We start from the raw sequence: 11,354 nt of genomic DNA on the forward strand, positions 1-11,354 counted from the left end.
CAATCGCTCTTTATGGGCTTTAAGCAACATGATGACCTCATCCAGGGTCATCATCTTGAGATTGTCGAACTGCTCAATTATCGATATGATCTGAACAAACTTGGAAGGGATAACACGAAGGAGTTTCTTGATGACATAGGCCTCATCCACCTTGTCACCCAATGCACGAATTTTGTTGACTATGGTGGTCAACTTTGTGGTAAAATCATCGATTGTCTCCGCTTTACGCACGGGTAAACCTTCAAACTCATTTCTTAGAGTTTGGATCTTTACCTCCTTGACATGGCCAGCACCCATGTGCGTTCTTCACCATCTCCCATGCCTCCTTGGACATCTCCTTGTCAGCCAAACGAGGAGCGCCTCCTCGCTAATGCCCTAGTAGATGGCAGCAAGGGCCATTTGTTCCTTCCGCGTCTCTATCTCCTCATTCAGATTAGCAGGCTCAATGGCATACCACATGCCTTGTGCATGCATGTACACCTTCATCTTGAGTGCCCATGCTGAGTAGTTGCTTCTTGTGCGCAATGGGTACTGGAGGGTCACCATCCCGTCTCTTGTCGAAGACTTCAATTTCGTCGTGATGACAGTTTTTTCACTCATTAATGATGAACCCATCATGATCTTTGTCATCTACTCCAAACCTTACTCTGGTACCAGATGTTGGAAAAGATTAGAGAAAACCACACGCCCACACTCAAAGAAGAAGAACAATATTTTTGACACGGCCAACAAACTCACATCATTTTTGTATTTTTATATTGATATTAATAACTGAATTCAAACTACGTTCCTTATCCACTAAGAAACTAAACAGATTCAAACTAACAAACTTATCTAAACATAATCCTAAATGTAAAAGTAATTTACAAAATAACAAGGGTCATAATTGCAGCCATAAATGCATAAATGCAACATATAAATAATATAGGGTCCTAAATGAGACAACAAGATTAATTCAACAAGCTCGGGTAGGCAAAGTTCTCATATCAAAATGTATCATACAGCTCTCTAGGTCATGATTCAATTCAAGGCTCGCGGATTTGAATAGATGTTTTAGAAAGGCTTGTTTCCAGCTCATTTAACTCATCAATGTCCAGTTCATCATCATCATCATCATCATCGTCGTCGTCGTCATCGTCGTCATTGTCATCGTCATCCATCATCATCATCATCAGGAATGTCTTCCTCGCCACCTCCACCTGCATGGTTGGATCTTCTTGGCCATCTTTATTCTCTTCTATCTCTTTAGCAGCATCTAGTTCTTCTCTTTCATAATTGCCATAAGCCTTAACATTATGATATTTGACATGAGCAGCTCATGACCACCTATCCGATCATTCTCTACCTACATTACAGCCAAACCAGCCTCTCTTCCAATCATTTTTTATTGCATACATAATTCCAGCATCATAGGAGTGGTAATTGCAACTTTTGCATGCTCCTTTTTTAAATCACCTCTTCAATAGGCATCTTCTCTGACTCTTCTGCCAATAAAGCCTTTATTTGAGACTTCAAAACATATTCAAGGGGTAAAGCATAGCTGTAGTGGCATGCAAACCCAAAACCATCCATATTGATTCCTTTCAACTGCTTCTAAGAAATACTTGTAAATAATCTCAATCGGTTTGTTTTGGCTGTACTCCTTTTTCTTTGACTCCACTACCTTCTCCAGTGTCTCATGATGAATTGCTAGCAGAAATATTTTGTGTTGATCTACTTAGACTATGTGGCTTAGTGTTTCCATTATTGTGCCTTGTCTCAAAAAGAGAATGTGCTTCTCCAGAAGAAGAAATTATAGTCATTTGTGATCTGTTAGCCTGGGATACTCCTTGAGATGTGAAATTTTTTTGGCATACTTAGCAGTAGAAGATTCATGTCCTCTAATGGCATTTCATTTGTAGCAAGTAAGGGATTTTCTGCATTAGATGAGGGTCCACTATTCTCCAATGGCAAAGCAGTAGTAACACAAGTAGCCACCATTCTTCCACTACTTCGGCTTTGGCATGGCGACTACAGCTGGCTTCAGCTTGGCAGCTACAGACCTCATTTTGGCCTTGTCTTTTGGCTTTTCCAAAATCTTAATCTTTGCAACAGTTGGCTTTGGTTTCAGCTTCGACTTTGGCTTCATTGGAGCAGCAGCTACAGACTTCAGCTTGGCCTTGTCTTTCGGCTTTACCTCAATCTTAATCTTTACGACAGTTGGCTTTGATTTTGGCTTTGGCTTCGGCTTCGCCAAAGCACCAACAATAGCAACTTCAATATTTTCTCAATGGAGAAGGGAAAGAAATGGCAGCAAAGGTGGCAGGCAACCACAAACAGCGACATTTTTCGGTGACTTTTTTTTATGTATAACAGAGAACGGGAAAGCTTGAAAACTTTAATTTTTTTCCTTTCTTCTTCAAATCTTCCTAAGTGGGTAATAATTTTTTTTAGATCTTCTCCCTCTTCGTTCTTCTCCACTTCTTAAAAGCATTAAACCTTGACATCGTGGTTTGACTTGGTCGCGGTTGTGGTTGATCATGGAACGACCATGTCAACCACACTAAACACACCTCCCACGTTTTATTTATTTTATTTTATATTATATATTATATTTATCTGATTTTGATGTTTTTTTATATTTTCTTTTTATCTATTCTTTTATTTTATCTTTATCTGATTTTGGGATTTGTATTCACAAGTAATCTTGAGATTTATGCTTTTGGATGATAATGATATTAATATATTTTAGATCACCTCAAGATCTATGTGCTGATCTTGGGATTTGGATATTTTAGATTGCATTGGGATCTGTGTTCTTCACTAATCTTGGGATTTGAATATGAATATTTTATATCACCTCGAGATCTGTGCTCTTGGATGATCTTGGAATTTGAATATTTTAGATCGTCATGATATTTATACTCTCGGCTAATCTTAAGATTTAAATGTTTTAGATCGCCTCTAGATCTGTGTTCTTAATTGATCTTGGGATTTAAATATTTTAGATTACCTCGAGATCTATGCGCTTAGCTGACTTTGCGATTTGAATATTTTAGATCGCCTCAAGATTTGTACTCTCACCTAATTTTGAGATTTAAATATTTTAGATCATCTTGAGATCTGTGCTCTTGGCTGAACTTGAGATTTTCGTATTTTAGATCACCTCGAGATATGTGCTCTTGCCTGATCTTGAAATTTATATATTTTAGATTATCTCGAGATATGTGCTATTGGATGATCTTGAGAGTTGTGTATCTAGATCGCCTTGAGATCTGTGCTTTTGGATAAATCTTGAGATTTAAATATTTTAAATTGCCTTAAGATTTGTGGTCTTGGCTAAATCTTGAGATTTAAATATATTAGATTACATCGAGATCTGTACTTTTGGCTTATCTTGAGATTTGTGTATTTTAAATCGCTTCTAGATTTGTGATGTAGGCTAATCGTTAGATTTGTTTATTTTAGATTAACTCGAGATAAGTGCTCTTGGCTGATCTTGAGATTTGTGTATTTTAGATCAAATTGAGATCTGTGCTCTCGGCTAATCTTGAGATTTGTGTATTTTACATCACCTTGAGATATGTGCTCTTAGCTAATCTAGAAATTTGTGCATTTTAGATCGCCTCAAGATTGTGCTCTCGGCTAATCTTGAGATTTAAATATTTTAAGTCAACTCAAGATCTGTGTTTTTAGGATTTGAATATTTTAGATCGCCTCAAGATCTGTACTCTTGATTGATCTTAGGATTTAAATATTTTAGATTGCCTCAAGATTTGTACTCGTTACTGATCTTAAGTTTATAAATTGCCTTGAGATATGTACTCTTAGACAATCTTGGAATATATACCAATATTATCAAATTTGTTTATCTTAACCATATATTATCCTAATTCCATTATGATTTGCCTATATTTTAAAGGTCAAAATATCAAAATGGTGCCTCTATTTTGCGTTTTCTGCCCTTTTAGTTCCTCTAATATAAAATCTGACTTTTTGGTCCTCATATTTTCACATTTTTGACTTTTTGGTCCCTCTAATTGATGGATCTGCCCTTTTGGTCCTTTCAGTTGATGAATTAGAGGGACCAAAAAAGATGAAAATGTGTAAATATGAGAACCAAAGGGGCGGATTTTGCAACTAAAGGACGAAAATGTGCAAATACAAGGACCAAAAGGGTGGATTTTATATTAGAGGGACTAAAAGGACAGAAAACGGAAAATAGAGGGACCATTTTGATATTTACACATATTTTAAAATTTTGGTTTGATTTGAATTAGGAAATGTATTTAATATTTGTATATCTTTTATTTATATTAATTGATTAATTGTTTTTATATAAACAATTATGTTGTACCTTCATGGTCTTCATTGGCATGTCCTTTATCTCTCTCTCTCTATATATTTATATGTTATTCCATTTATGCATAAAAAAAAGAAAAATATTGTAACATAAAAGATGTTTGCATGGGTATTCACTTGGTGCGTGATTCCCCTTAAGGCTTTGCTTGGATGTGGGTTATTGGAGGTTTTGTAAGGTAAGTTTATGGGTGAGCAAAACCGAATACCTGATCATGTTTACAAAACCGGATTAAGTACCCGGTTTTCTAGATCTGCAAAAACTCGACCAATATCCGACCCGGTTTAAACAGGATACTGAAAACCGGGTATCTGATTTAAATCCGATCGGATATCGGATATCTGGATCCAAATTCAAGTTTATCGGCTTCATGGAATTTTTTATATAATAATATTACATAAAAAACTAAAATATCAAACTTATAGTTTACAAAAAATAATTAAAATCTTATGTTATTTTCTACATAATAAAAATAATAAAAAAAGTTTTATTAATTCTAAACAATACAAAATAAAACCAAATATTTTCAGAAGCATCAAACATCTTATAAATAATGAAGTTAGAGAAAAAAAAATGCGGATTGATGTAGACTAAAATAGAGAAGTATATTTTAAAGGAATTAAATTAGGAAAATGGATTTTTTTTTAGCCCTTGTAAAATTTAAATTTATTATATATATATATATATATATATATAAGAATATATTGAAAACAGGATCGGATTCGGATACCCGGTTTTTATTTTTTCCCGACCCGGATCCGTTCCGGTTTTTATCTTGAAAATTAGGATTGGGTACCTAATATATTTTTTTCGGATCGGATACCTACAAAATTCTGGTCCAAAAATCAGATACCGGATCGAATCAGGGTTTTTTTTCCTCACCCATAATGTAAGAATGTCGTTAGAGATGGTAAAGAAGGATCATGAGAAGAGCTTAAAGGGGAGGGGGGATAAAGAAATGAGTGGGACTAAAAATCAATAAATCTTAATTGAAGAAAGGAGCATTACATTCAGAATTAAGGGATAGTTATTTGTTTCTATTCATGTTTTTAAATTTGAATGTTTTATTTAGGAAAAATTTTGATTGTTGTGAGTTGGCTTCTCTCATTTTTGGGCTAAAATTTAGCAATTATCCAAATTAAGCAAATATCTTGTACTCACACACACACACACACACACACACACATATGTGTATATAAATATATCTTTGTCTTTTTATCTGTTCGTAGTATTTAAGGTTTTAAATTAGTCCAAAGCGACATTACTTGAGATTTTGATCACTTGGACTAGGATTGTTCATTCATATTAAATTATAAAATATGGACAAGTTACATATATAGTTAATATTTTAGTGCACATGTATCTTTATTTTATGTCTCTTCAGAACGACACAAATTCTCTATGCAGAAAACCGGTGTCAATAAATTAAGAGATTGTTGGTGTTAACTAATGATTTTAATTAAAATATTTCAATATATATATATAATTATAATTTAAATTCACAAACAATGTTCACGCATTAAGTAAAAATTAAAAGGATAAATTAATTTATTTAAGTTTAAAAATTGAAATAGCTTCTTTTATTTTAATTCGCAAAACCAAGGAGCCACGTTATCAAAGGGTGAAACACGATGTTCAAACATGTGCATCTTATCCAGAACATTATGTGCGTTACACGTGAAATCGACATGTTCGGATGGTTCACAAAAACTTGAAAGATGCACATTGCAACAAAGGCCTGCAGCTTAATGTACGTTTTGTTATATAAAACCTCCACAATAGACTTTATTATAAATTCAGTCCTTCCAATCCAATCTCTCCACTTAATTATATTTTGCTCTCCTACTCCTCCATCAACCAAAAATGGACCAAACTTAGTATCTTTGTGAACCCTTGGGTTAACTCTTGACTTTTATTGATTTTGCAATTTGGAAGGGCCGATACTTGACCTTGTTAATAATTAATTAGATCAAATCATGTCTGAGAGAAGTGCTCTTAGCTAAAATACTGTTCATGAAGATAAATTAGGTTTGCTTCAGAAGAAACTTGAAGCAAATGAGAGGGGCAGAATATTTGGCATGCTACGAGAATGCTCTATGTGACAAGCAAAATATTTCTCCAGAGTATAGTCAAACTATTACGAACTTGAATAGCAACTGCAGTACATTGGAGGAGCGTTGTTTGAGTCTTTCCAAAGCTTTAGAACATGTTAAACGTGAATCCTATGATTGGAAAACTAAATACGACAATAGCTGTTTAGGGTTGCAAGCCGTGGAAGAAGAATTCACTCCATAAATTACTGCTCTGGAGTTTAGGAGAAGTATTGTTGAAGGAAGATTGGCTGCAGCTTGTGAACAAGTTAAATCTGCTATTGAAGAGGCATCTGAATAGAAGAGGAAATATGATGTTGCTAGTGGAGAACTCAAGACAATGCTGGAGAAGTCAACATTAGCCCAGAAATAGTCAAATAAGGAGTTGCAAACCAGGGAAAATGCTTTGAGGGTAGAGATTGTAACGTGCTTGGGGTCAAGAACCAGGAAGGCCAGTGAGATGGGAGTGAGTAGAGGGAAATTAGAGCAAGGAAAAAGATGATAAAGGAAGAGAAAGGAGACGATCACTAGGAAGGAGAAGGGAAACAGAGCCTTTCATTCTCAATTCATTAGTCTTTTGTAATAACTTTAGTTACATGGACCTTACTGACCATACATGTACCATACTAACATCATTCTATCACCATACTACCTATACTATCTTAACAAACCTTATCAATCTCCAGAAGATATGGTGATCTATTTACCCTACTTCTCTTCTAGATAACCATATCAACCCATATTCAAAAGATATCCTCCCAAAAGATATTATCATATGACTATCAATCCCTGCTTTTCTCATGTAACAAATTCAGCATATTTGGTGAGTTTTGTTGACCTCCTATCATGGCGGCCCTTACGCTGACTTATCTCTGTTCGATTCGCCACATTTGCGTCCCCATCAAAAGGTACTTTGTCCTCAAGGTAAAAGCCGAGAAAATTGAGGTGGATTTGATGGCCATTTTCCCAAGTAGCATTAGATATGGAATGCTGGTCCCATTTGACTAAAACTTAGCGGATTGCTTGACCCCGTATCAACACATTTATGGAGTCAAGAATGGTACTTGGCACAAGCAGAGGATGCTGATCAATGAAGTGCAAGAGCAAAGGACTTTGTTGTGGAAGTGGATCACCGACACAGTGTTTCAATTTGGAAATGCGAAAAACATTGTGAAGGTGAGCCATGGGTGGAAGGTCCAAGCGATAAGCCACCGGGCCGACTTTTCTGAAGTATCTTGAAGGGTTCACAGAAGCATTTGGAGAGTTTGTTGGAGTGGCGAGAGCCTACTATTGATTACCGGTAAGGTTGGAGTTTCTAAAAGCCATAATCATCTATGGCAAAAGAAATATCGGTGCAGCCTGAATTAGCATGATTCTGCATACGGTTTTGAGCACGCAACAAATTTTGGTGCAAGGTCTTGAGAACCGAATCCTGGCTAGATAGGAATTCATCGACAGTGGCTACAGGTGAAGTTTTGACAAAGTAATCTATGAGGGAAGGTGGTGGCAGGCCATAGACAGCCTCAGATGGTGTCATGCGAATGGAGGAATGGTAAGTGGTATTATAATGCTATTCTGCTCAGGAGAGAAATTGCAACCATTTCTGAGGATGGTCATTGGTATAATAACGGAGATAATCCTCGAGGTACTGGTTAGGGATCTCAGTTTGGCTGTCGGATTGGGGATGGTAGGAGCTGCTCATTGCCAGTGTTGTGTCCTGCAATTTAAAGAGTTATTTTTCCAAAAAAAAGGCTTGTGAAGAGAGGGTCCCGATTAGAAACAATCGTCGTTGGCATGCCATGGAGACGAATGATAACACGAACAAATGTTTCAGCCACCTGAACAGTTGTATAATTGGGTGTTAAGGGTGAGAAATGCACTTGTTTGGATAAACGATCCACAACCACTAAGATTGTTGTCTTTCCGGCCGAAGGAGGCAAGTTGGTGATGAAATCCATGGGAACGGGATGAACAGTGAGGCCAAGGTGCTATGCGTAACGGTTCTGGATAAAATTATTGGTGGATCCGCCATCCACTAGTCATGTAACCTGTTGACCACTGATCATGCCGGCGAGCTTGAGAGTGGAAGGAATGACCGGTAAGAGCATGGAAAAAGATGGTAGAGTGTCTCCGCTGAGTATGGTTTCAGGCGGAGGAGAAAAAGAGGTATCATTGGGTGGATAAGGATGAGTGTCGAGGTCTGGTAATGGAGTATCATCTTGTGAATCAACTAACAAGCATAGAAATTGAGGAGGTTAACATCGATGACCTGGAGAGTATTTCACACCATAATTGAAGCAAATCCCGCGTTCACGATGGGACGCCATTTCAGCAGGGGAAAGATGTTTAATTGGAAGAGAAAGGGGTTGTGGGTTTCCGGTTGATGGAGGCGGGGGAATTGCAGGTGGTCGTGGTGGAGAAAAATGGTGAGATTGGACTGGTGATCGGGTAGAGTTGAATTTATCTTTGATGAACTTGGCCATTCCCACTACATCATGGAGATCTTGTGGTTTAAGAAGATAGATCTCAAATTGAATGTTGTCTCGTAAACCTGACAAAAAGCAATTAAGAAGACTTTCCGTGCTCAAATGGGTGACTCTAGTAGACAAGGATTCAAATTCAGTGAGATAAGTATTGATGGAAGATATCTACTTGAGCTTGAAGAGCTGAGCTTCTGGTTTAATAAAAGAAAAAGGTCCAAAACGCAAGTGGAGTCGGTGGGCGAATTTTTCCCAAGAAGCAAGCTGTGCCGTGGAAAACATCCAGTGATACCAATGGAGAACTGTTCCGGTCATGTAGAATGCGGTAATAGTCAGCTTCTGTTTAGGTGGGGTTTGATGGAAAATGAAGAAGCGTTGAATCTGAAGGAGCCAGCCTGAGGCATTATCGCCAAAGAAGAGCGGGATTTCAAGCTTCTGAGGCGAGTATTTGGGGAAGGACATTAAGGAAGGGTTGTGGTGAGTTGGGTGGAGGGAGTAGGTCTGCTATGGTGTGTGGATGGTGTGGAAGGAAGAGGCAACAATGGAGGACGGGGTGAAGATGGTTTCTCTAGCTTGGAGAGCTTGACCATGATATCAGTCATGAGGGTTTACTGAGTAGTGAGTGATTGATGTAGTGACTCCAAGATGTCTGGATAGTGTTCTAACTTGGATAGTATGGAATCATGTCGGGCCAGGTGATCAGTGATGGCAGCTAGTTGTTCATCAAGAGCGCGAGATCGAGTCACCGCACCCTTCGTCATGATCGCCTCACAACTTAACGAAAAGCACCAAATTGTAACGTGCTTGGGGTAAGGAACCAGGATGGCCAGTGAGATGGGAGTTAGTAGAGGAAAATTAGAGCACAGGAAGAGATGAGAAAGGAAGAAAAGGGAGACGAGAACCAGGAGGGAGAAGGGAAACAGAGTATTCTCAATTCATTAGTCTTTTGTAATAACTTTAGTTACATGGACCATATTGACCATACATGTACTATACTAACATCGTTCTATCACTACACTTGTTATAACTAGTATTCATTGTAGCAGCTTATCATGTAGCGGCCAATTATTATCTTCCAGTATGTACTGTAGCGCTTGATACTGTAGTTGTAGCAGTCTTTCACTGTAGCAGCCCAGCATTGTAGCAGCCTGAAACTATACTTTAAATCTATTCTTTTCCCTCTTCTTTCCTTCTCCTCCTCTGCTTCTTCTTGTCAGCCGAGCACACCTAAATCCTAGAAAATTTGTCGATGAGCTTTTCCTTTGAATTAAAGAATCAAACTTCCTCCTCTCAAGCTCTTGAGTTCGGTAAGGCTTTGATCTAAGGCTTTTCTTTCGTATTTTCCTCGTTTTTGAAAATCTTTGAAACCTTAGAAATACCCCGTGGATTGGGTTGTTTTTAAGCTTAAATCTAAGCCCTTGATTTTGTGATTCTTTTGTGTGGATGTTTTGTCAAGAAATTTAGTGAGTTGGTGTTGTAAATCAGCAATAAACCATCGTTTTAGGGCCGGCTTTATTGTAGCACTTTCTTGGTCATTGTAGCAATTCTGATTTACTGTAGCAGTACAGTAGCACCGAGAAACTTTCATTGTTTCTTCAAATTTTTTTTTGATTAGAGTGAAGCTCTAACCCTTAGAACTTCATTGGTAACCTTTAGACCTAGTTTTGAGCTAACCCTAGGATCGATTTAGGGTTGTTTAGTAGAAGGAACCTAGGGTTTCTTTGCTTGGATTTTGTACTAATCATTGATTTATTTGTCGTGATTGGCATGGAGGTGAGACGTTAGCTTGAGGCAAAGAGTTAGCCGAGGATTAGCTTGCGAGGGGAAGGAAATTGCCGACCAATGAGCGTGTCTCGAGGCGAGATGACTAGTTTTGTGAGTGTGATTAATTATGCATAATTCTACTAGGAGAATACTTATAATTATTCTATATTGTGAAGTAAAGTTTTATTTTCTTCTATACTTAAATCAAGATTTTGATTGACTTAAAATGAGTTTATTTAGTGATGTTTCATACTTGAAAAGCATTATTGTTCAAAAGAAAGGATTTTTAGATTGTTATTTGGTTCGTAAGTTGTGCGTTGATTTATGTTAAAATCTTTGGATATGGTTGTGTTTATCATTTCCCTGTGGAAATGACAGATATTTTGGATATTGATTATTGTCCTGGTTATGGACTCCTCGTTGCGAGATACATATTTGGTTGGTGACATCCTACTGTAGTAGGCGGTTTTCACGGCCAGCCTGTTGAGGTGGCGTGGAAGACCGGTAGACTTATTGGTCCTGTTCAGGTGGGTGTGTAGAGCCCTGACTGGATATTCATCTGGAAGGCGGGGCCACCACGTGGTGAACCAATGGGTCAACGTTAAGGACATGAGTTCCTTGACGGTTTCGAACGTAACCGCGGCCACGTCGAAGATTTAGAGAGGTTTCAAGACCACTTTT

The 11,354-nt window shown here is 37.6% G+C and overlaps 1 protein-coding gene across 1 annotated transcript; it reads right to left on the reverse strand.

Moving 5' to 3' along the window:
• Positions 1–1,025: 1,025 nt before the first annotated feature.
• On the reverse strand, positions 1,026–1,980 carry LOC120273145 (zinc finger CCCH domain-containing protein 21-like). The gene is made up of 4 exons (XM_039279790.1): positions 1,857–1,980; positions 1,559–1,689; positions 1,456–1,509; positions 1,026–1,286 (listed from the first exon to the last, which is right to left on the reverse strand). Exons 1-4 carry the CDS (start codon positions 1,978–1,980, stop codon positions 1,026–1,028), a joined length of 570 nt encoding a protein of 189 aa, XP_039135724.1.
• Positions 1,981–11,354: the final 9,374 nt, after the last annotated feature.

This window comes from Dioscorea cayenensis, chromosome 12, assembly GCF_009730915.1.
Source record: "Dioscorea cayenensis subsp. rotundata cultivar TDr96_F1 chromosome 12, TDr96_F1_v2_PseudoChromosome.rev07_lg8_w22 25.fasta, whole genome shotgun sequence".
NCBI classification, from domain to species: Eukaryota; Viridiplantae; Streptophyta; class Magnoliopsida; order Dioscoreales; family Dioscoreaceae; genus Dioscorea; species Dioscorea cayenensis.